This window comes from Mercenaria mercenaria, chromosome 4 (genome assembly GCF_021730395.1).
Source record: "Mercenaria mercenaria strain notata chromosome 4, MADL_Memer_1, whole genome shotgun sequence".
In the NCBI taxonomy this organism is placed as follows: Eukaryota; Metazoa; Mollusca; class Bivalvia; order Venerida; family Veneridae; genus Mercenaria; species Mercenaria mercenaria.
In genome coordinates, this window is record NC_069364.1 from 31,630,860 (window position 1) to 31,658,748 (window position 27,889).

A 27,889-nucleotide genomic window follows, 5' to 3' on the forward strand; every position below is an offset into this window, starting at 1 on the left:
AACTCGGTAGGAACCTCGTTACCGCCTAAACAGTTACCCTTGAGGCCGGAAATTCCCATCTGCACCTATAAACAGTGAAAGAATCTGATAATAAAGACTCCCTTACCACGTAAAGTATAAAACATGTAAATTGAATATTTACAGAAAATGTTGTGAACGAGCTGAGCATAAACACAAGGTAATATGTTTCAAACAAAAATAACATAATCTATAAAATCATCATTCAGAAGCATAAAACTCAAGCAAAATAACAGCAAGCTGGGTTTGTTTATCAGTGTTAATGAAATGTGCAATACTTTTCACGCCCCTTACTTCTGGCTTGAATGAATATTAAGTGTATCAAAATTGAATGTGCTCAATGATTTCAAAGGACCTGAAAATATAACAATACACTCACTCTCCAAGTTAGGGGAGACATTTTTACGTCCGTCACATGGGACTTTAAGATTTTGTTGTGATACATAATAAAGTCAATATGGAAATACTTTGGAAGTATCAATCGCAACCAAACAATTAGATGTGTGTCAATAGGACACATGTGTCCCCCACTCCTGTCACTGTCCATGATTACATGACTCTAGCTGAAATATCTTGTGAGATGTTTGAAAAACAAACTTTTACGAACTTCATGTGTATTTCTCACTAAGTGAAGGACCATTACTGAGTAAAATCCAAAAAAGAACACCAGTTACACAACTTCGCATGCAATAAAACATGAATTATATTTTGAGATACACGTGGGCAGGCGATGTATGTGAAAGTTAAAGTCAAGTGCAATAACTCTGGTCTTGCAAGGTGAAAAAAAAAAACTCACGCGCACAAATTTACATGCTGGATAATATCCCTGCATGATTTCATAACTCTAGGTGAAATATTTGTAAGATATATGCAGCAGTTTATATGTTTGTTTTCTCTAAGTCAAGGGCCATAACTCAAGTCTGGTTGAGTGAAATTCCAAACAGAACATAAGGTGCACAACTCCAATGCTATTTAACAATGTCCTAAAGTTTTATGACTATAAGTCAAATATTTTTTGAGATACATGTGACACAAACTTGTTTACACTTTATGCATATTTTTTACAGTCAAAGGCCATAACTCTGGTCAGTCGGAAAGAAATCTGAAACAATATACTATGTGCACAAGTTCACATGCTGAATAATATTCCTATGATGCTTCATGACCCTAGGTCACTTTTTGAGATATATGTGCGACACAACGTTTATGCCTTTGTATGCACATGTTTGACAAAGTCAAGGGCCATAACTCTGGTCTAGCTGAATGATATCTCTAACAAAACCCCAGGTGCACAACTTCACATTCTGAATAATATTCATGTAATGTTTCATAATACTGGGTCAAATACTTTTTGAGGTACATACCACACATACTTAGGCCTTTTTTCTGTCTATTTTTGGCAAGGGCCATAACTCTGGTCTGGCTGTGTGAGATACAAATTAAAACCGGTGGTGCAAACCTTCCTGTGCCGAATAACAATCCTGTGAGATATGATGACCCTGGGTCAAATACTTTTGAGATATGAACGACACAAATTCGGACGGGCGGACGGGCAACTCTAAGTGCATATACTAAGTGCATATACATACTAATTTGGCTGCGGCATAATCATATTTCGAAATTTCCATTTCAAAATCCAGATCTAAAATGAGGTAATTAAGTCGTAGTAAAGGTATTGTTCTTTATGTAGATCTTGTTACGCCTGGCTAGTTTCTTTTCATTTTCCGCAATGGTAAGCAAATATGTTAAACAGTTCAAATTTTATTTTGATCTAATTTTAGTAAATTAAATCAGACAGAAGATTTGGAATTACCACTAATGTGTTTACTGACTGCAGTATTCATATTTTTATGAACAGAAATGTTGTATTTAAATAATGACCGAATTGGTCAGTCATCAAAGTTTACGACAGGCTGTCTTTGAAGACTGGTTTCAAAACCTTGTATTGTGATTTCAAAAATAGTTTCCAATTATATATTTCTAAAATTTGCATGACTGTTTAATGTTTTGAATTTGCACTACACATATATAATACTTTCGTATTATTTCGGCTTTTGGGGCCACTTTTAGGGCAAACATATTAAAGTAAATGAGATATTGCAATCTAGTAAAGTAGCTACTTTTTTGCATATTTAATGTACATGCTTCATAATAAATTTTTATTTTATGTTCCTAATTGTATACACTCACAGTATGTTGTATTACTTTTCACTTCAATCTGACTTAAGTACTTGATTTTCTAAACGAAGATCCGAGAACGACCTATTCACATACGTCTTCTGTATATTTTGGATTTCCAGTATTGTTATTTTTATTTTCACAAATCTATTTTTATTTGAACCAATCAGACGACTTGTTCGAATGTCAAAGAGTAAGAAAAATTTGCAGTCAGTCCAGGGCTCGAACTCGGGACCCCACGCTTACAGAGCAAGTGTCCTACCGACTGAGCTTGCTGGCTATCTGACATCTTACGACATAAGAATTGTAGATATCAAAAACAAAGGTTTTTTTAAGCTTGCAGATCCTAAGAGTAGCGTAATACGAGATGTACTTTAGTCAGATTGTTTTCACTTTAGACAATAAGTCAAAATGTGTATTAGTGATCGCACAACAGAAAAGTTTAAGCGATATAGAATTTTTACCTCAAGCTTGGTTTTGGTCGTGAAAGTTTGCGAGTGTAAGCATGATAAGGAACATCTTCATGGGGTCAAAGTTGATTATGCGAATAAAATCGGACCAGTAAAAATACAGTTTAGCTTTATTGACTTATCAAAACTGTCACGGTTCGTCACATCTATTATCACCTATATTTCTATACTAACCCTGATATAATCATATAAATTGTGTGTACCATGTAACACCAAAGACGCCGTTGGGCTGTATCGGCCAAATGGTATGTGCCTTCGATTTATCAAAATGAGACATTTTACTAGTACTTCAATGTATTTTCATGTCTTGGCACATCTTCTTCACACGTACATCGGATGTGTATACTTACAAGATCTCGTGCAAGTTAAAATATCTTTCAAACCGAACCCATAAGATCAGAATAACAAGCTATTGATTTATCAAAAATAAGATATCTTTACATCTTGATTTCTTCACTATAGTTCGTTTTTGAGGTCACTTTTCATAATGGAATGGTCTGTTATTTAGGGAATGTTATTCAGTACAATAGCGGTTCTTACCTAAATAAGGCAAAGTAAATCTTGTTGATTTCCCTAATGGATTTGATCTCTCAAACGTCAAAATAAAACTATAATAATGATTAGGTTATTTTCTCATAACTTGTATTTTATTTGTTTTGGGTTTAACGCCGTTTTTCAACAGTACAAAATATGTATTTCAATTATGTAACGCCGGGCAGATAACCTAACCAGTGTTTCTGGATTATGTACCAGCACAAACCTGTTCTCCGCATGACGGGAATTTAGCCTACCGAGAGTTTCCGGATTCTGTACCTGTACTAAGACAAGTTTACTGACAACTTCTCCACATATATCAGAGGTGGAGGTCTTGATCAGTTAGTGTATGGGGTCAATGGTCAAGGTAAAAATGATCTGAAAATAGTAGTGGATCATCAACTTGGCCTTTAGCAATGTATGATTGTTAGCAAATAGCCACGGAGAATATATGTCTGGCCCAGCGAGCGAACTCCGAACCCCGTGAATTGTAGATCTGTGATCTCTATTGAGCTACGTGGGCAGGCGATGTATGTGAATTTATATCTGAGATTTACTTAGTTGGGTCACTTTGCAATAAAAAAATGGTCGAGTAACTGTTACCTTGATCTTGTTAGTAAGATCAATATTACTCCAATGAGCAATGTAGAACCACCATGGCCGTTTTTTTATCGCTTATTTTTCAAGTCTCACTTAATCCATTCCTAACTGTGATTATAACTGAGCTACAACATTGGTATTTAAGCAGCATGAATAGTGCATAACACAATGTTTTCCTCGCTTAAAGATATATTCAATATTATAATTTTTGATATCATTAAATCATTGTATGACATCTTTGAATTGTTTTAGGATATCATTTATATTTCATTATATCTTATATCATAATGAATGATATCAGTAAATACACTGTATTTACAGATATCACAAAATATATATGATGATACAAAAAAAACAAAATAAAGATATCACAAAATTATTTTAGGGTATCAAGAAATATTGGATAAACAGCAAAACACAACCCATAATGTTAGGACAAAATAATACATCAATGTTTCGCCTAAAAATTGCATGTTATGATTCGAGCCCAGTGGTGTCGTATGTCGTACGTAACAATAAGAGCGCTAGATCTATCTTCGATTGCCATCGCAAGATAAAAACAATGTACCACTTGCATCGTTAACGAGCTTGAAATAAACAGTTCATAAGATATTTGTGTAGTAGTCTAGCAAAATAGTCGAGGAGATGAAGTGTTATTGGATCCCCTTACTATTTGCCGCGGTAGGGGCTCGAGCCGCGGAGGATTCCAATGGTAATACTTGTAATGCCAATTACGCTCGGTTACTAGAACTTAACACGCAGGAGCAGACACTGAGGCTTGAGTTAGAGACACGGGTTCGAAGCCTACAGGACCAAGTTGAAAGTCTACAGTCAAGTGTTGACAGACTGACAGGTAATTTATTTTATTTTAACTGATAACTACTAAATCCAAATGTTCGATAAAGATTATTTCTACACATCATTATACATTGCTTACTATTGATTACATTGTAACCTACCTATATGTTGAAATTTAAAGAAAATCAATTGTGTCAATTTTGGTCAATTAAAGTAAAAGCAAACAATTAGGATGCATAAAATGTCCCATTGTTCAGTAATCTAAATATATCAATAGACATACAAATGATAAAAAAATATAACAAACATATTTCTATGAAAAATTTAATTTCACGAGTGAAAATATTTTGAATATACATTTCTTTTATTTCTAGCAGTTGAAATGATTTTAAAAAATGAGTACTTGTGTACTAGCTACGTTACACATATTACAACGTGTCTATGTTAGAAAAAGGAAAAGCGCTTTGGAAGCTTACTGATTCTTGAACATTCCATTTTTTCTTTTGCTTTTTTATAACTTACCATTTACATAAATTTCTCCGTTGAATTATGTTAAATTAGTCAAGAATATCGACTATTTATACAGTCAAACCTATAATTAGCAGCCATCTAAGGGAGCACCAGAATATGGCTGCTTAAGGAAAGAGGTTGCTAAAGACAAATTGAAATTAAAACATAAAGTCAGTTTGGGAAGTTGGCTGACTGGCTGCTTTAGGCAAGTGGCTGCTTAATATTGGTGACCTCTAAAAGCGGTTCAGCTGTAACTTTATTATTTCAAGCCCAGATTATTCCCTGTGTTTAGTGAAGTTACATCTGGTAATTTTATTGAGAAGGTATCAGATATCATCCAATGTATTATTTCTGTTATCGACAGAAAACATGAAAAGAAGGGAAATGTCCTAAAATAATTCTTTTTTTTTTCAGTTGAAATGGTAAACAGTAAGAAACAAGTTGCTTTCTCAGGCAAGTTGAGCAGAAACATACCGAGTTCAGAGGGCAAGAACGTCGCCAATTTCGATACCGTCATTACCAACGTTGGAAACGCGTACAGTACTACCACGGGTGTCTTCACCTGTCCAGTCAGTGGGATATACCTGTTTGTATGCAATATTGTTGGTGGTCCAACTGGTCAAACTCGGATAAGAGTATATCATAACGGGAAAGCGATCGGACGCCCATGGACCGGGAACGGAGTTCACGAACCAGGAGCAGACAGCACTGTGATCCATGCTGAAGCCGGAGACGAGGTGTATGTCAAAGATTTGATAACATGGTCAATAAATCTTGATAACTTTTCGAAATTTACCGGAGTTCTTATCAAAGCTGACTAATGACTTTAGAAATATATTGAAATGTCAGCCGTCACGTTAAATTGTATTTTGTTTCTTGTTTTGTCAAATTTGTTTCCTGTTATGTAAATGAATATGAAACTACAGTTGAAACTCATTAACTCAAGCTCGCTTACCTCGAAATGCCACCTATCTTGAAGAATGTTACAAGTCCAGTCAAAATACCTTCTTAATGTTTGTATTTTCACTCCGGTGAAGTCAAATTCAACATACTGACACTTCGATTGTGTCGAAAAAAATTAGAAGTTCCCTCAGTCAAATTCCTACATATTTGCGTCACGGTATGCCGATGTGAAGATTTTGAACATAAATAAATGCGTGATCATGCGTTGCAAATAAAACAAAGTTAAAATTATGAACAAAATGCATTTCAAATTGTTACGTTCTCACAAAATGCATATAAAATGTATATGCCATGTTTACATGTTTACATGTACACATATACATGACATGTAGACATATATATGAGGCGACGTGTCATTTTAAGTCAAATTTCGGTTGTCGCGAAATAAAATGTTCGGTACCTCGGAATATGAGTTAACAGCTTTAACAGTATGTGTATTGTATAACACCAATATATCAAAGTTACTTAATAAAACATCATGACGTTAACACCTCGCTCTTTAACATGACGACTATGAATTGAACTTTTAACCGTATAACAACTGTTAGTATTAGGCTTGAATTTATGTATACATGTACCTTCTTGGTAATAAATGCTGTGACAAACGCAAGATGTACAGACAAAGTTTAGTGTTCGTTACAACATTTACTACAGACATAACCTTTGTTATTTGTATAGCGTTTATACTGTTTGACATAAAATGACACGTGTGATTCTATCGACTAATAAAATAAGATGCGATGTGTATCTGAAATGAGAGAAATTATGCAGGTTGTCAGAAAGAAAGGGACCGTAAGACTAAAATGTTCAAAACCTTTCCAATTTTAATAAATCATAATGGTTGGCGAGATTAAAAATGGATACCATTTTATTGGTTTGTCCGTTTTATTATGATTTAAGGAATCAATATTTGCAAACATATTATTGTATGTGGCCAAGTTTTCATCAATTCAAATCTATTATTCAGCTCAAAGGAGTAAGCATGTCAGTTTAACAAAATATATTTACTTCGCAACGCTTGTAAGAAATGAACATGATAATGCAATAAGATGACTTCATTTATAATAATGTAATTAATGAATGGTACACTAAAGAAAGTTATTTGCCTGTTTGTATGTATATAATGCCTTAAATATTCTTAGTTGATTGCTCATTCCATACATGCCTTATATTATGTTATATGTGTATGAACCGCCACATTGTTACCTGCAGTGAGCAAGTACATATTTTTGCCTAATAAACTTTGACTTTGAAATTCAAATAACCTTTCTCAATAAAGATACTCTAAATCACATTTTCGAATGATTATCTTCTTGATATACAACTCGAATAATGTTGAGCAACCTCAAAAGGACAAGCGTCCAAAACTATGAATAAATATTTTTAATTTAGTATTTACTTAGATTCTTCATTAGTTTCCTTTAGTCATAAATTCAAATGCCCTTTTAAACAGTCTTTATTTCATACCTGAAATAGTTAGGTCTAGTGTGCGTGTGTGTTTTGCAACAGCAAAGAATAACGTAAAGATAAGATTTTGATAGTGTTGTTTTGATCACATCTTTAAAAAGCAGTTTCGAATCTCAACGCATGCAATTTTAAAAAGATTTTATTTCCGTTTTTAACACATGAATTGCGTTGTTCTTTTTCATTATATACTATTTAAACTTTAAGTTGAAGTGTAATTGATTTGTGTTTGCTTGTTTGCGTTTTGTCTTATTTTAATAACATTTCTTTAAGATACCAGTAATATTACACAGCATATGCTATTTTTCGATTCAAGTCATACTACAATATACCAAGAAAAATGTCTTTTTATACATTATATCTCCATTATACTAGAATTCATATTGCCGTATGGATTAATAGCTAAAGAATGAGTTCTTGCTAACAAATATTTAAAGTTCTTTCTTTATAAGCTTTGTGTCTTTTTTTTTTCTTATAACCTTCTCTTAAAGTCATATGCTTGTATTTGTCAATTCATAGATCCATTATGTGAAATTGTGTAATATTTCATTAAACCTGGTTATTTTACTGAACACAATCGTACTGTAATAATGTCAGCTATCAACATCTAAAAAACGCATTTTGGTTGATTATAAAAGTAAGACCTAGAAGTTTACATATTTTATGGCATTTTTGGGTAATACTCTAACCAGGCAAAAGCGATAAATCTGCAAAACCAACAAAAATAAACACGAAGTGACACAGTGAAATATTAAAACATTGGTAACACCTGAAAATTAAAAAAAAAAACAAAAAAAAAAAAAAAAAAAGCTTCTAATAAATATTGTAATCAGAATGATTTCTATTGTTTTCCCCCTATTTTTCTTTTTAATCTCCCTAAAATTTTAGTACTCGTAGCCGAGTATGACATATCAAACTCGTGAGAACGTTGAAAATATGTATTATGTCTTTTCAAAACTTCCTGTGTTTTTAAACAAATTCGTTTTAAACAATACGGGCGAATGCAAAACACGAATGCTATTATCTTTCTTTTATACTACAGCCGGAAAATAATTCACTGGCAACAGAAAACAAGTCTTACAAACTTTACTGAAACACATCCTGTTAGCATAACATGTACTATGTCTTGTCGTGTTAAAAGAGACCATCCGTTGATATTTTCCAAGCTCTCGATATTTTGCAGATTTAAGGAAATGGTAAATTTAGAATAAGTTTTTTTTTGTAAACACATAGTTTTTATTTAAATCCACATTAAACGTTAATCCTCTCCACTCACGTGCATGGTGTTGTATGGTATTTTGGTAACCAGAGGAAGCTTTGAATCTTAAGGGCTATTTTAGGCCTGAGCAAACCGTTATATAAAATGAGCTGCCGCACAGTAAATAAATCTAATATACAGTTGTCAAGTGTTGAAAACGGTTTCAAAGTGTGGCATTTTTTTACCTTTGATCTCACATTGTAATCAAATGGCTGCATGAATGTTGCTTCACTACGGCAAACATTGGTGCCAAGCTTTATTAAAATCTCTTAACTGTGTAAAATAAACTGGTCGGAGACGATGTTTTGACGGACTGATGTGCGAACAATATTCTACCCAGAATCGGTTACATGATGACATTTATAGTATCTTTTGAATAAATAAATTTGCTTTCGAATTCAATGCCAAATTTAAAGAGTATCGCCTACAGATATTTGGTATCAAGACTGATCAATACATCTATAGATAGAATATAATACATGTATATAGAATATTAGTACTAAATTCGTAAAAGAATATAATAGACACTGATATTCTTTTTTAGCGCAAACACCCGCACATTTTTTCATTTTTCATCCCACACATCCCTCACTTGGACAAGCGTTGTTATATTTTCTGCCCTTTGGCACTATGAAGTCCATTCAATGTATTTGTAAAACTATTATAACATAATAAATCTTCCACCTAAACCGGTTCTAGCGATCGTGAGAAATGGTGCACATTTTGTGCCTCACAAGAACATATTCAAACAAACACAGTATGCTACTATTTGGCTAGGTTGCATTCTTTTAGCCACAAGCCGTTTGATCAGTTTTGCTGTATCAGTTTAGAAATATTAAAGACCATTCTAACTGTATATAGGTTTATATACTTTTTTAATAAAATAAGAATTGTACAAAACTTTAAATATTTCAGCGATTCAGTCAGAATAAAATTTAATGAAGCATTGTAAGACATCATAAAAGAACAATCTTCTGTGAAAATAGCAGCATAAGTAATATAATAGAACCTGTTATTTTATTGTGAAATTTCTAGGAAAGCCATATTTATGAAGTTCATTTAATCGTTAAAAACGATGTCAACATTCGACGCCGACAACCTGAACGCTGTCACCGGCGCGGGTAGATTTTTTTTGTTTGTTTTGGGTATTTCAGTCATGTAACGGCGGGCAGTTAACCTAACCAGTGTTACTGGGTTCTGTACCAGTACAAACCTGTTCTCCGCAAGTAACTGCCAACTTCCCCACATGAAACAGAGGTGGAGGACGAATGATTGCAGACGCAATGTCCTTTATCTAATCGTCAGGGAGAACATACGCCCCGCCCGGGGATCGAACTCATGACCCCGCGATCCGTAGACCAACGCTCTCCCTAGGCGCTAAGCGGGCGGGCTACCGGCGCAGGTAGAAGAGCAAATGCTTTTCAGGCTTTCGTCATAGCAAGCACAACTTAAAAATATATTTTATCATGTTTTATACCTATGTAGTTTTCATTTTATGTTGACAGTAGTTAAGGTATCTCTTTGTATGTGTAGAAGTATGGCCGGTCACTGCATGTAACATTTGTAACTCTCAAGTCTTGATTTATGTCCCTTCGATTGTTGGGGCACATTGTTTTGACAAAGTTATGATCGAAATCAATAACTAGAATAAAAGTTTTTTTGTGAGTTTGTTGGGTTTAACGTTACACCAACAAAATTATACGGCATATGGCGACTTTCCAATTTTTTATGTTAGATGAAGACCTCAGGTTTCTCTTTGTGCACTATTTCAGACTCGAACGGGCACATAACCTTCTTTAAGCCAGCTGGATTATTTTCTCACATGGAAGAAGTCTACACCCAAAGCTGTAATTTTTGTAAATATTTCTTTCGTTGACAACATATCAGGCTAAATTTTAAAGAGAGGGCCCATGTTTGGCCATGCTCGAATGTGGGCGAAAATAAAAGTCGCTAAACGTTGAAACGTCTCTAATTACACGGTGATTTGTCTCACTGTGTTTCGCATACTCCTATGTCGGTTAAATCTGTATCATTCTGAAGCACACGTTGTTAAAGAGATTGTATTTGGATATCATATTAAAATGGCAAATGTTCTACATGATTTATTGATCCTTAATTCCAGTACCAAAAATAAAATAGCATGAAGCATAATATAACCAGCAGTAATTAAGATTTGTTTGATCTATTAATTTAAAACATACATACATAGAAAACTTCATATTTTAATGCAGATAATGTTTTGATAACTAAAGATAATATTTGTTACTAGTTTAGTTTCATAGACTGGTAAAGGAAAAAGAGATTTTACGACGGCTTTGATTCAGCGTTTCATTTTGATTTTTATAATATGCTCTGTGTTGTAAATGGTGACAGTAAGTTATCCTTAACAAGGTGAATTTACATATCATCATATCTTTGATTAAGTTAAATGATATTATACTTTTTATGCGTTTACGTGATACGTCACATTCAAGTATAGCGTACTGTTTGAACATTGATTTTCGCGAAAAAGATGCACTGTAAATTGGCTTTATATGTTTATATATTCACTCTATTAGTATCAGATTTCGGTTTATATTTATCCCCGTAATATTTCAAAAAATACGTAACAATACCTTCACAAAGATAATAACTTAACAAAGAGAAATAATAAATATCGATTGTTTTCCAGAATACAATATGGTAGTTCATAATAAGTTAACAGTTATATGAATCTTCGCACACTAGTAAAATTATGCATAACACTTTTTAATGACTTACCACATTTTTAAGTGTAATCATTCTATTTACACAACCTTAACACCAGTCCACTGGAATTAAGCATTTATTAAAACATATTTAAAGAATTTTAAATATGTTAAAATGGCCTAAAAATATCATCCTTACAACTCAATAAGGGAGAGTTTCATTGAATATCTAATTTAGGTTGGAAACAAGCGTTATTAATCTTCAATGTTTACTTATATTATTTCCAAGAATAAGTCATTGTCCGTGGGAAATTAGAAGAAAAAACTATTTTTCCGTTTAAGAATTATTGTTTTCTGTGACAACTGGCACTTTCGACCAAAATCGTTTTACAAAGGTGTAGATTGTTTTCCTTTGGCATATTACACCAATCCTACCAAATGACTTCCAAAATATTTATTAAATATAAGTATCTGATTCTATACTTTCAAGGAGTTTGTGCTAAACTCTTATCCAGTGCGTTATCTTTTATCATTTTGGCATTATTATGAAGAAATATAGGTGTAATATTAGAATCAGTAGCGTTCTTAAAGTTCAGTTTGTGACAGGAAAGGCCGTACCGGCGACAGTAACCATCAGAACAAATCAACACCCTTTACAATATTTACAAATTTATTTACAAAAGATGATTATTAACAATGAATAGATATGAAAAGAAAAAAAAATCAAAGTTCAGTATCTCCGGATACAAAAGATCTTACAGTTCCATTCTAAAGTGACGTGACACAGTTCTTTAATTTAATTGCGAACTTTAAGTAGCACAAAAAAAATATATGACATATCTTCAAATTAAGTCCCTTTAAACCGTGAATACGTTGATTCCGTGTTGGCTCCCTATGGTGGTAGGTGATTGCATCCCTGAGCTGACTTCAGAGGATAACAAAAATCATCGTCTTTGCGGTTTACGGCACAACCATGGGACGAAAGCTCTGCGCTGGGAATATCACATCCAGGCGAGTGAAGACAAGTGAACCTCGGGCATTGTACTTCAGGGTTATGACATCACCAGGTAAAATCGTCTGGCGGAAGAAGCTAAAATATATAACAAATGGTAAGCACCATAGCAAAACAAATAAGTCAGGGCATAAAACTGCTCCTTTGGGTACACCATACCTCCGTAGGCTCCCATAAATAATACGTGCTACTTATACAAAACATATGTGCTACTAAGTTCAAACGTCACATGATTAAAATACGTCACTAATTACTTCCATTATTACAAAGATTACTTACTTAAAAGACTAAAGTTAAAGTATGAAAAGATATGAAAAGTATATGATGAAACATTATAGATACGGACATGATAAACTGCAGCTATTATTTACAACTACAAATTAACAAAATTCAATGTAAATCAAACGTTATATGATAGTTGGCATCCATATAATATCTAATGCCATACAATAAAACGGACATTGTATGTGTATGCAATAGACTGTCACACAATTACAAATTGCAATAATATATTACAAACATGGCACTAGACTTGCCATATAGATTTATACATAACCATACAATGCAGTAATGGCGTTCCATAATTAACAAAAATGTTTGACATAAGTTTTTGAAACAAAGTACTTTATAAATATCATGTTACAAATTTCAGTATAAATCTTACATCTTATATAAACGAAACATTTTAGATTCCTCTTTCGAAATAATTTACAAAAGTCTGAAAAATTTAATAAATCATCCTAACATACCGAAACTAGCTAAAATCACATGCCGAAAAGTAAATGTTACAGAATTCTGTAGAATGCACAAAAATTTACCAAATAAAAATCGTAATGCAAAAATCATACAAAAATCTAACAAATAAATTTCTTACCTCGATCGAGCATAAATTTCTAGCAAGAAAATAATTCAGACATAGATTCGTCTATAAAGTCGGAAGGTGGTGTGCGCAAGGCATATCTAGTCCAGTCTATTTAAAGGATAATGTCCCGCCAAATACTAAATTTCATGGGATTCACGGTTAAGCCGTGAGCTCCGACTATTTGTGTTTCCACGGGATTCACGATATAGCCGGGGAATCTAACTACTTTGGCGCGGATTTAAATTGACAATTTGAGGCTCATTATAGTGGTTTTGGGGATAAAAACATAAATTACTGAAGTTTATAAAATATCAACTTTCTTATTACTGAACCGAATTTAATGAAATTTACATGGAAATTTAAGTTATGAAATACAGAAAAACATGAGAGGTATTTCATGCGTGAAATCTGACATTTACCTCAATAACTCAAAAATTTACAAAAAGATGATGCAATACCTGCATTTACAATACAGATCAAATAAGGCCCGTATGTCAATTTGTGACACAGTTTCAATAACATGGCGCATTTGTGTGTCGTGTGCGTGTGTGCGTGTGTTCATCGTGTGCACGTTTGGGGCGGTTGCGTTTTTAGGTTCTTCCTTGTTTTTATAGGCCGTCCATGGTAACCGTTACTTACCACTAAACGTGAAGTGGATTCAGCCGACACAAATCTGTCACGCAATTATGTAATTGTCCTGCCGTACTGATGTAACACGCGATCTACCCGGACGAATCATATCGACAAGCGTTTCCGTGTCTCTGACACGTTGAACGAGACGCAGTATTGTCAAACAAGAGACGTTAAAACGTCTAGCGACTTGTTCTTGCGTTCGCCCACATTCAGGCATGGCCAAAACTTGTTCGCATTATAAATTATCATATACAGCATGCATATATATATTTGTCAACGACAACTTTATTTTTTACTTTTGTCATATACGAGGGGCGTTCAATATGTAATGTTACTCTGTATGTAGTTCCGTAAGCGCTGATTATTTCTAGATGTGGTTTTAGGCACATTATAGAGCAATTTATTGGGAATACAATGCTATATAAATTATAAAAATCGGCAGGTTTAAAGTAAAAGTTTATTCATTTTAGTGAGGTGTACTCAGGTATACTGGACAATAATTATAATTTAGGTTTGTCCTGGGCATACAGAGTCTCAGAAAAATAGAATAACTTGTAAAATCACAAATACTATCATTTTTCTACGAGGTACAGCAATTTGTGATGAGTTTGCGATGGTTTTAAACTATTTATTGCATTTTTAATTTTACAACACAACTGAAAAATCTTAACTCGAGGTTGATACTACCTTGAATGGGTGTTGTGTGCGATTAATCAATGTTGTAAGAACTAGTTTCGCAATCGAGAATTAAGATGCTAGTATCAATTTAAAATACAAGACTTTTTTAAACGATAATTGTCGCGCCTGACAAAATTGCAGAGGCTTATTGTACCCACTTTATCATTTTTCGAGTAAAAATATACACACTCATTTTAAAACTGTTTTAAACTTTTTTATTTTTGTTTTTTTTTTTGTTTTCATATGTTGTTGTGAAGATCATGATTTGTTTTATCTGTTTAAACTGAAAATTGAACTATAGTTCAAATTGTTGAATAGTAGAATCAATGAAGTGCATATTACAATCTCAATATTTTGGGCACAAAATTGTCCAGTATACCCAAGTATACCTCACTCAAATAATTATATTTTTACTTTGAATCTACCGATTTTTATAACTTATATAGCATTGTATTGCCAATAAATTGCTCTATAATGTGCCCAAAGCCGCATCTAAAAATAATAAGCGGTTACGGAACTACACATGGAGTAACATTGCATATTGAACGCCCCTCGTACATCAGAAAGAAACAGTAACAAGCATGTATATCCATGTTTTTTCTGTGATATATTTCGAATCCTAGTTCACGTTTGCCAGGTTCCATAATTCTGCTATCCGCCTGCATTGTCTCTTTAAGAAAAAATCCTTTTCGTATGGAACACTTGAACATGTAAAACTTGAATTAGAATTTCACAGTTTAATGTAATTATATTTATTCGTGGCTACACTAGCTAAAGACACATTTTCTTTACTTTCCGCTGCCTTACTTGTAAACACACACTTCTGTTGCATTGCATTTGCCTTACCGGTCAGTTTGCTTGTAAAAGACTAAAACATGTTCACAACAAGTTTGTTTCTATTCACGCAAATTGTTTGATACTGTCTGAAAACGGCAAAAAAACCTTCTTTTAACGAAAAACAGAACATATAGGTAATGGAACGTCCGCCTGCGCAATATGTTGTGCAACAGACTGCCGGAAATGCTCAGTAATATATCTGATCCCTTTAATGTAAAATATGCTCCGTTTCATCAGAGTAAGTGTTAAGATAGTCTACCCAATTTCAGTAATGCCTTTCTGTCAAATCTATTAAAATCCTATTTAGATTTATGTCAATAATAAATGCTGGCCAGGTATATCGTCTCTCGAGACTGAAAACGGAGTCAAACAGGTACGTGCACCGTCATATCATTTTGACTACATGGATTAAGCTTTCCAAAAAAACATTAAAAAGGCTCACTAATAGTGCTTGCAAAGACAAGTGAGAACGATTATTAATACAAATAAACTGGTCAACCAATTTGAACCTAAATAATTATCATTTGGTGAATAAATCAGAATAATTGTGTAAACGATATTCTCAATAAACACATCACTATGATAATGGAATAATGTCTACTATCTTAGCATTAAATAGAATCTTGCTATTATAATCCTTTTTACCATCATTATAATGAATTAAATGTTTTGAATAGTTTTGTATGTAATCAAATAAATGTGGTGAATCTTATAGAAATTTTAACTTTATAATAGCTGAAGTTTAATTCATAGCTACCACAGAAGATCGAAATTCAAATTTTCATAAAGTATTATTTCAAAATATCATTTTATTTAGATTTCATTGATCGAAATTCATGATAATCGAATTGAAAGCCTGTTTAGAGACTGAAACTGAATTTTTTTCGAGCTATCATTGAATGTCAAGCAACCCGAAAATAAATCTTACTGTAGTAATATTGAAAAGCTGAATTTTTCTGTGGATTTGGTCAAGATCATAATGCAAATTTTTCATTAGACTAATTAAATTAAATTAAACTAAAGGTATAATGAATGCGAAACTTACTTTTCGAAACAACTGAAATTTTGTCTTGCATTGAATTCAATTTCGAGCCCGCTGGACGTTTCGAAAACCTAGCAACCCGTGTCGAACCAGCTCAGACATCAAAATTGAAATGTTCAAGTTCAATATCAAGCAGGTATTGAATTTAGAGACAGCTTGAAGATTGTAATTTATCTTTTCAAAATGCCCTAGAAATTCAGGCTAGCTAGAAATATTTGAATTTCGATCTTCCAGCTGTCCCTAATTTCAATTCCAGCTCACAGTATGGTGTTTTCTTCCAAATCTAATTTCGATGTCCGAGTGTACCCGAAATTCAATGTCAGCTTCGAAAAATAGAATTTCGATCTTCTAACTTACTCCAAAATATGCCACTTCAAAATTCAACTTTTTGAAATTTTCTTTCTCCTTACAGGCTCGAAATTTTATACAAGCTTGAATGTAAGTCACTATGCTTCCATTTTCGACAGACATGAAGTTCAATGCTTGCTCGAATAAACACTGTTTGTTTTAGTTTCAAGCCTCAAGCTATATCCAAGTTCGATACAAACTCGAAATTCTGCTTTTATAAAATTTGAATTTCGACCTTTAAGCTGTTTGAAATTGATTATTGACTATAAACAATATCTGATTATGTACGAGTATGACCGGGTCTTGCCGATAACAAAAATACCTATACCCATTCACAAAAAGCTTATAAAAACATTTTCTTCTTGTAGTTGCAATGATGTGCATACATTTCTTTTTAGTTACAGTTTATTGTCAGAGAAAGGTTTAAATGACACTACTTGTATCATTTTTGGTGTTTAGAAGTTGTTCTAAAATGCATTTGACCAATAGCTTCCGTAGAGGCGGAGCATCGACCTACTGGCCCTTCCTCCACCCCTACAAGGGCGTTGCCTGGGGCGTACATAGGTGCTTCGGCAGCTCCCATGACCCCCGATCATCTCTTGCTTAGTTAGTCTCATCTCTTACTAATACCCTGTTGACAACCCTGAACTATATCCCAATTTCTTATACGGTTGCAACCACTGTCAAACTTGATTTGTAACAGATTTGTTGTGTAAATTGTTAGAAAAAGTGCAGTCGTGGTTTGGTTTTAGATATTTCACTGATATTAGATGAGGTGGTAATTATTAAACTGAAAGAAACATATAACGTTTTTAAATTCAGTTCCATTTTCTTCCATGTTACCAATATTTGCTATAATTTAACCTAGGTTATGAATAATGTCTTTAGATAATTGACATTATTACATGACTTACTATAAATATTTTTGATACTATTTAATAAACACTTATTAAATGAATTGCTTTTGAACCTCGGGCGATAGATTAAACTATTGACCGGCAAGCCATACAATTGGTGTATACTGTGATTATAGAAAATATTCTAATAAAATCTATAAAAAAAATCCTATAGCAGCACAGAACGCAATCAATCAAAATAATAAGAGGCTCGGTTTGACTGAGTCTGTTCATAACAAGTCATTTAATGAGCAACACTCCTCACACTCTCTAGCACCGACTTAAGCGGAATGCGTTTATTATAGTACAAGCGAATGTACTCTATGATCGCGAACGATCAAGAAAATATAACAGCACTGTGACCAAATATCTGTTTACTTATTCAACCGTTTTTAATTAATGTTCATTTTTCGTTAAAGAATTACAACATTTCACCATGATTTTGAATTTGGCATTCGGAAATATTTGTCATGTATCAACACATAACAAAAACTTCATAAAAATATAAATACACGCCTTTTCAATTTTAGGAATTTTAATTGTTTGATGTCCTTGTAAGAAAAGTTGTTTAATAGAAGGCCAGGGGAAATATAAACTGGAAGACCTTTCGATAGCTGAAAATGTAACATTTGTACGTACATGTACTCGGTGAAAGCTATTCTGATCTTACACTGAAACGAACAATTACACGTGACACGATATATCAAGGAAATATAATGTTACGGAAAATATTGATCAAACAATATTAAAGGTGATAGTGAATATTTACTTTAAATAGTTTTATAAGTTTTAAATTTAGAGTTGGAATTTCCAATTTTTGTTTCCAATTATAGCTAAAACAGGTATTCCTATATCGCCTACAATTCTTATCAGTTGTAAATTTGCCTTTTAAAATTAACAACGCGTTTTATTTATGTCTATATAGGTAAATCATTGTTTACGGAAAGACGAAGAAGCACGAAAGATTTAGTTTAATTTCCTTTCTACGTACAAAAAGGTAACATTTCTTTGTTGGCTTTTCAGTTGCAGTAGAAAGTCGTTTATGTTCTTTGACATATGTATTAACATTTAACTGGATATGCATGTTTCTGTATCAGTAATGGTTACGTGTTATAAATGTTTTATAAACAGATCTTGTTTAACTTAGAAAAATCCAAAACAGATGTAACAAAGCTCATTGGCTTGAATATTAAAGGTTTCATATCATTTAATATTATTTGATTCCTCCTTTTTGTTGCGTGTACCTATATTATTATATACAATCTTATATAAGTTCTATGAAGTAAACTCAAAGTCTAGTATCTCTGAAATAAATTAAGCATCTGGATGACCACCCCAGGTCATTACTATTTGTTGTCCCGTTGGCACTTGTCTTGGGTATACAATGTGTTTATGCGAGTGTTACATATTTTTCACACTACGAAGGACTTCAATTTCTCAAGATCACATTGGTGTTAAGAACTGGATCCTATTTTCACAGCTGAGAAAAATAAGATTCCATTTGTCACATAATATTTAAAGATATTTCAGATTTTCAGTGAAATTTTTGATCGACGCAGGTTTCTTATGTAGTATGAAATTACATTCATTACATTACAATACATGTATTATGTCATTAAATATGTGCATTTTTACATCTGAATCCTATTTTTGCTAGGCGTGGACTGTGAAATGCATTAATCGTAATTCGTATGCTATTAGGCTTGTTTCCATGGAAACTGAGTCATTAAAAATTGTTAATGTGTATTGACTTGCGACCCCTTTTTGGGAAATGTTGCGGTAGCGCAGTTGGTATCGTGGTCCTATTTGTTGTTTCTAGTCGCAATCGCCGTCGAGTCTTGCCAGTGCCAAAATAAATTGCAATTTGTGTTTGCTATAGTATGGTACATGTTTGTGTGTTGGAGTTTTGGGCCTGGGCTTTTGTTTGGAAATGAGGTATACTAAACCTTGCACTTAGACTATTAACTTTTCTGCAATAATTTCGTGCACCTTTATTGTTCATGGCAAAGCCAAGAGACACTAACCTACTTGTTGCGATAGAATTTAAGTGATATCTGATCAAGATGACCTTTTTGATATAAAAATAATGTGTATTGAGGACACCTGCCATCGTTATTTGTTATCTTTTAGTTGTCAAGTTTTTACTTATTAACTGCACGTACATTAGAAACTAGAGTGTTTTGACTGATTTAAGTTGCATACTTCCTATTTATACAATTAACTAAAAATGATAATAATGATGATATAGAATATTGTAGTAATAGTAGCAGTAGCTGTAGCAGACGCAGCAGTAGAGCAGCAGTTAATTTAAAACCTTTGAACGCGTTTTGCGGAGCGAGCTTTATGCGGTCGGGGAATGCATAGCTAGGCCTCATACCAGTTTATTTTTATCAACATCCGAGTATAGGTATATGAAAATGTCTCCCCTATATATTCTATTTAGAAAAAAGGCCCATAACTCAAACAAAAATTATGTTAACAGAACGTAATGCACAACTAGGTTTGGTACCAAACTCTCGTGCTAGGGGTTATGGAAAAAGACAGACAGATGGACGGACGGACGGACGAATGGAAGGACGGACATCAGAGGCAAAACAAAGATAATCATATAGCTGCTCCTCAAAATGATGACGATGATAATGATGATGATGATGATGATGATAATAATAATGATGATGATGGTGATGAAAAAAGGATGTCATGAATACGTTACAGACAAACACATAAGTCACTTTTGAAAATGTAAAGAATGTCGGTCATGCAAAGCTAATACCTATTCTATTTTCTTAGCAATTTGTCATTTGTTCTGCTGCCCGCCCCCACCCCCACTCCCCCACGCCACCTTTTAATTGTCTATTTAGATGGTTGTTCTATTTACACCGTGATTAAATATTTCTTATATATTATTGTTTTCATCGCTTTTGTAAACTGTAGATTTACATTATAGATCATATGTACTATAACAGATAGAAGGAATTTATTTTTCCTTGCATAAAAATGAAAGATTTGCTATTTATTTTGTTCAAACATTTAAAAATTAATACCTAAACGTCATCAGCCAAATTATATACTTTGAGATGTTTTCGACATATATCACGAGTTCGTATGATTCATTACCTTTATACTTTCATAGCTGATACAATAAGATATACTGTAGTTTACTTATCTGCTCTACTCAGAGAAAACTACCAATTGCGACCATATTAACGACTTAGTTTTATTTCAACAGTCGTCAAATACAGCATGTTTTACAAAGTCCAGTATTAGTTATTTTGTGACAAATGTAAAATTTAAAATGAATTTCTATTTGATGCAATAAAGTGCTTTAGATTGTGTGTTTCATAGTACATTAACGCGAAATATATCTGTTGTTTTCACTGTGAAAATTTAAAATGTATTTTTCACTGGTAAACAACTTTAAAATGGATCATATGTAGTTTAACATTGTATTATAAGCTATTTAAGTGACAAGAGAATTTAATGATAGGATCTAGCAAACCGCATCCTTCCTCATATTTCGGTTTGAAGAATAAACAGTTATTCATAAACTCTGTATTATATCGATATGAATTGCACACCCGCGGCAAGTTTTTAAACTTTACGAACAGAAAAGGGAAATATAACATTATATTTTGTGTACAAGAGTGATTAAAATTATCGTAATACTCGCCAGTTTGATATAAGATAACAAATGTGAATATGGCATAAAGGCTAGTCAAAAAGGATTTTTTTATTATATTAAATATAACAAACGGTTATGTTTACACCTTTAGTAACTGTTGTAGATATTTTACAAAATATATACCTGTCCTATACCGTACGCTTTGATATCTAGACTTTTGAAACCTCAACGGTGTTTGATTATATTTTCTGTTTACAAACAACAATTACTGATTAAACAACCAGTGTCTTTAACTAATTTTGGACAAGGAATCGCTGTTTTGTACTATCGGTTCATTTTTGACTATAAATGGATTATTCTTGTAGACGATGGGTCCTGCATACATATCTTAACATTACGAGACATTGTGATATCCAAATCAATTAAATACTTTGTTTAAAAATCCATCTACCTGCTCTGTGAGAAGATATCGGAGAGACAAACGCATAACTTTCTAATCTTAACTAATATTCCTTCAATTCCTTATATCTTTTATCAATTTGTTTGAAAGAATTCATGGTTAACATTCAGTTTCTAGACGTAGGGTTATTTCTTTTTAGCAAATGACAGTTGTGTGCAACTTATTTCGGAAAATCTCAGTTAGATAAAGCTATACTTTTATAAGTCATGTCTGTAAATTTTCAATATATTTCTATATTTATGGTTGGATACCGTAAAGTTTTATTAAAAACATGACAACAAAATAAACAAATTGGACTTGAAGATTGCTTTTTATTTGGATATCGCACACCAGTCTTCAAGAAATTATTTCTAAGTGAATTAAAACCTTAAGCATTAACCACAGATATCTCTAGTCTAAGAGAACAACCTTTTGTTACGTGCTTCTTGAAGCCTTGTTGATCATCAATACTTGGTATCTTAGTTCTTTACAAATACTTAATGTTGAACTTGATCAGATGAAAAAAATATAGAAAAGACAAAAGAGCTAACTTAATGTGAAAATTCGTTAACATTTTAGTATATTTTCGTTACTCTAAGCAGACTGTAGACGAGGAAGCAGTAAAACTTAGTGGACAATCGTGATTCTTAATCGTTGTCTGTACAGGTAGTTTCTGGATTTTGTTTGTCAGTGTAGACAGATTCCTACGATTACTATTTAATCAGGCTTTGTTGTTCAATTTTGCGATTACGGAGTCTAATAAGATTAAATAAAAATGGACTATTAGGCGTTTTTATTCTTGATCTGGTATCTTGGTTTGGTATTGTTGTGTTTGTATAAATGTCAATTTTCTGAATTCTCTGAAAAGAAAAACCTTATATGGTCAGAATTTGAAATTATATGAAAAGAGTACTCAGTTTTTTATTGTCAATTTTATAAAACCTAAATTATACAGTTCCTGTATTTGGCTACAGAGGCGTTCCAATGACTTTGTAACATAGACGTTAAATGACAAGGCTTGACACATGAAAACCAAACTATGATTTATACAATTAATTTTATTAATCAAATATTAATAAGAAATATAAAAAATATTTAAAAAAACAACAATATCTCACGTCATCAAAGGACATTAGTATCCTTACAAAATGCTTTATTTGAAACTTCCTTATAATAATTACCAAAACTTTCAAAGAGACATGCACATTTTCTGGTAAATAAATTTAACACTTTATCATACTTTTAATCAATCATTGTTTCCTATGCCACTAATTTACTTTGCATTTCAAACCCCGTTTCGATGAATACACTTATTTATGATGCTTTATTTTTATGTTGGATCGTCTTAAACCATTTAATTTCTAATTATTTTACTGACTACTAAGACTATACAGAAGTTATGAAAGTTCCATAGAATTATTGCTTATTGCAATACAGTCTTTGTGGCTGTGATTAAATTTAACTCCACATTGGAACATCTTCTAATAAATCTGTTGGAGCTATGTCATATGAAATGCAGGTTTTTCAAAGACCGTTCGGGCTTGTGTAGAAACTTTATGATAAATATCTATGATTTTTACAATAATACAGTTATACAATTTTGAATTAATCGATAGTTGAGAGAAATTTCTCTGTTTTAAAGCGACGAACCCACACATTATAATTTGTGATTTTTAAAAAGGCAAAATGCTACGACTATTTCATAAATTTACATGAAATTTCATGGTTGATCAGTTTCTAACATCCAGAAGTACGGGAACATTCGAGTTTTCGCAGTTCTCATGCACTTTTATAAACCGTTGCAACGATTTAGTTTTGTAAACATTGATAAATATAGAACGAGACGCGAGAGTAATTTTAGACAATATCATCACGTGGGCAGCAAACCAAAACTGCGCGGGTGCATGTTTTGCTTCCGTTTCTTATAATCAATAGAGCGCACGCGTAAAGGTATCGTATAGTATAGTTTGATTTTGACCTTTTAGAGTTCAGTTTATAGACTCGTCTGCCGATTAGGGAAATCAGCATGATTTACCTTGCCTTATTTAGGTAAGAACCACTATCGCACTGAATAACACTACCTAAATAACAGTACAAAAACATCACTGACCTCGAAATCGGACTATATTATGGCGTTTTGAAATGTAAACAAACAAAACAATAAGTTTTGACATAAAATTAAGGTAGTTCGATACATTTTGTGCGCATGCGCGAATGATCTCGGTTTACGTAAAGTCGAAAAATTTAAATGTGTTGAATTTTACTTATTTCTTGCTTGCTTTCCAAGAGAATCTTCAATAATCGGCGTCTTAATGGAAAAGGTAGAAGGAAACTATTCGTTGAGGCTTTAAATCTAAGTTTATCGCGGGATTTTTAACGACATTCACCGGTTTCGTAAAGCGGTCGTTTGTTTTGGCGCAATGCGGAAGTGTCGTCTTGATGCAGTTTTTTGGCTGAAAAGTTGACGAATTCTTCGTCTCACTACGTCTGTCATTTGTTTTACGTTTGCCATCAGTTTTAGGCAGTAACTGTTAGCTGTCGAGAGTACCGGAACAGACTGTGAAGTATTTCTATAGATCTAAATATGGACAGTTTGTCTGGCATTCGGAATATTCCTACACTAGTGATCCATGAGGACTTTATCCAGTTTCCAGAATGGCAGGAAGGCAGGAAGGAAGGGCTTATTGAATTGGACCACTTGTCAAGGCAGCTTACAAAAGTCAGAAATTTAAAAGCAGCCACACTAAGCTTGTCTACATTTTCCATAAAATTTCCAAAATAAATACTGGAAAAAAACATGGAAATACATAAGACATCAACACAAAATAGCACAGCACCAGAATGAATGCGGAAGTTATCAGGAGTGGTGTGGCATTGTTCCTGTTCATTTATGCTTTACAGATTCCAAAAGTCTGGTGAGTCATGTAAAATATATATTGTATTGTCATTTGATAGTAGATCATACTGTACTGTAATTGTTTATTAATTATTTTTATTCATTCTAAAGCCCTCAACAGATGGTAGGTTTTTGTTGTACAACACCAATTAAATTTAAGATGTACTGGTTTCCCAGTAGTTTCCGGACCCAAGTAGTTTTCCGGACCTTTTACAGTGTTTTACATTTCGTGCTGTGTAGACTTTACGCCGTCGTAAAGCATCTGGGTAACAATATCATACCATCTTGACCTTTGTTGCCTTCACACAGCAGCGTAAACCTAGTATTACCGAACTTATTTATTATTTGAATATCCCGGTTGTTTTAACTTACTTCGATGTAATGTTAACACAAGAGATTGTCAACTGCAGGGGAATTCCAGTTACAGTGCGCATGTGCAGAATTTGAGGCCCCCAGAGATTTACCTACAATACCGTCTATCAATCAAATGTTTAGCAGCAGTGTCCATGCCCGAGTGGTCAGGGCGTTAGACTTCCAATTTTGAGACTGGTCTTCTTTTTTTTTTTAAGAAACCCTGTTTATATATTAAAAATTCTTAATTTCTTTTTTGTATTATTACCAGTCCGCTAAATACGTCCCGTCATTTTAGCGTGACGTTGGAAACGTCATTCAGACGTAATTAGACTATAAGATTCTTTCACTGGTTATAGGTGCAGATGGGAATGTCCGGCCTCGAGGGTAACTGTTTAGGCGGTAACGAGGTTCCTACCGAGTTACCGCCTAAACAGTTACCCGAGAGCCGGATATTCCCATCTGCACCTATTACCAGTGACAGAATCTTTTTCTTGCATACCGATATGAAGATATAATAATAAAACTAAAATCAGTCGAATGGCTTTCTTTTAAGAACTATTTCTTATAGCAGCGTATTTAAACAAAGCGCGGGAATCAACGTCCGTAAACAGGAAAGACGTCATGACGTTTCAAAGACAAATAACAATGTTTACTTCCGGTTTTGTTTTATCAGTTCCAGCGTAACGTTATGAATTTTTGATGAAATAACGTCTTTTGAATCGAGAAATATACTATCAGGAACAAAGAGGAACTGTCAAGGTATTGGATTTTTATTCCGTTTTTCGAAATAAAATATAAATAACTACATAAATCTTCTACATATATGTACTATATATAGTTCTACATATACTACATTGTAGTTCGTAATACGTCATTTAAAGCACGAGAGTCATCTTACACCCCGGGGTGTAAGATGGATTTTTCCAGCACCGGTAAAAATACAGGAAATCCCCTTCTGGTATGCAAGAAGTAACTGTAATGAGCGTATTATAAATCTAGTATTTGTTAAATTCTTGAAATATACTTTTCAAATCGTCATCACGCCTTAGAATTATGTTTTAATTTTGAAAATTTATAACGAAATCGGAAATATTTGCTTTTACAGAAAGGTTACAGCTGTTACAATGAAAGGTCTGGAAAACTACTCGGACTAACTGAGACATTTATGGAATTAATTGCCCCGTTTGAGGCCTCATCTACATTTGTGTTATGAACGCAGGTGTAATACGAATTCTGCATGGTGTTAACGAAGAACCTAGCTTTTTTTCTGTGAAAAGTTTATGTTTCTACTATGTTGTGTTTGAAAGTTACTGGCAAAAATTAGCGATTTCGGTCCGGAAACTACTGGGAAACCAGTACAGCCAAATGTTATCGTGTGTACGATGCTATTCCTTGATTTCGTAAATCTTTCTTGACCTACATGTTCTATTTTGTAAGATTTGAGCCGCGTCATGAGAAAACCAACATATTGCCTTTCCGACCAGCATCTGCGCAGTCTTGTCCATGCTGTTCGCTATGAAACGGTTTCTCTAATTGCAATAGACTTTGAAAGCAAACATCAGACTTTGTGGATGCACAGGATGGTCTTGATCCATGCTGGTCGCAAAGTCACTATGTGAAAAGTTAAATGATTTGAGCCGCGTCATGAGAAAACCAACATATTGCCTTTCCGACCAGCATCTGCGCAGTCTTGTCCATGTTGTTTGCTATGAAACGGTTTCTCTAATTGCAATAGACTTTGAAAGCAAACATCATTGATCCTGATCAGACTGCGTGGATGCACAGGCTGGTCTTGATCCATGCTGGTCGCAAAGCCACTATGTTGGTTTTCTCATGGCGTGGCTCATTTGTGTCATGCATAATCAGATTCATGGGATATTATTTTTTATTAAGAATGGTTACATTCTTTTCAGTACCTAATGCACTATGTTTACTTGGTAAAGCTCTGTTATTTAAATGGGAGTGGAATACTGTCTGAATGTGAAAGATGTACAATTTTAAAATTGTACATCTTTGAGATAATTAGTGTTGTACAACTAGAACTTAACATCTGTTGAGGCCTTAAGGTTCTTTTATTTTTTCTGGAGTAATGGACCATTGTGCTTAAATATGTTTTATCATGATGATTTATGAATGAATTAATAAAGACCTAGTATACATAATTTTAAGATATTTAATATTAAGTAATCGAGTTAGTATTCTGTAACAATGCGAATTGTATTGATTGTCAATTTTCAGAACCAGATATGATTATGTCTATTTTCAGAACCAGATATGAGTAGAGTACAGTTTGAGAAATGTCTTGGTAGAACAGATACTAAGGAAATAATAAAGAGCAGAACAGACCACATTTCTCCTTATAACTGGTAAAGTTCCAAGTAAGGGCGAGTACAATAATGCAGCCCCAGTGAGAGTTCGTGATGAGGTGTCAACTGTAAATGTTTTGGTCGTTAAATGATGTGCAGTCAGATTGACAAGTATTTGAAGTAATATTAATTTATAAATTATCAGTTCTGAGAGAAATTTTTGCTGAGCTTTGTGCAGGATACTCTTAAAAAAAAATGAACCAGAATTTTATATTATAAGTACAATGTCAGATGTACTCCAGACTTCACACATATGTTGATGTTTATACATATGTGGTGATTAATTTGTCAAGTGAAGAAATTTTATGAATAATGTTAGTGGGTGACAGAACAGAAGTACAAAGTCAATTACAGAGGTCGACAACACTGAGTTTAGGATACAGAAAAAATCCGGTGATTCTGACGAAATAACATACATAGAAAG

The 27,889-nt window shown here is 33.3% G+C and overlaps 1 protein-coding gene and 1 long non-coding RNA gene across 2 annotated transcripts; both read left to right on the forward strand.

Moving 5' to 3' along the window:
• The first annotated feature begins 4,393 nt into the window (after positions 1 to 4,393).
• LOC128556294 (complement C1q-like protein 4) lies at positions 4,394 to 8,301 on the forward strand. The gene is made up of 2 exons (XM_053540878.1): positions 4,394 to 4,653; positions 5,523 to 8,301. The coding sequence occupies exons 1-2, from the start codon at positions 4,446 to 4,448 to the stop codon at positions 5,927 to 5,929; spliced, it is 615 nt and encodes a 204-aa protein (XP_053396853.1). The 5' UTR covers positions 4,394 to 4,445; the 3' UTR covers positions 5,930 to 8,301.
• Positions 8,302 to 24,514: 16,213 nt separating this feature from the next.
• LOC128556295 (uncharacterized) lies at positions 24,515 to 27,835 on the forward strand. The gene is made up of 2 exons (XR_008370543.1): positions 24,515 to 24,764; positions 27,366 to 27,835. It is a non-coding gene; the product is annotated as an uncharacterized LOC128556295 (long non-coding RNA).
• The last annotated feature ends 54 nt before the right edge of the window (positions 27,836 to 27,889 follow it).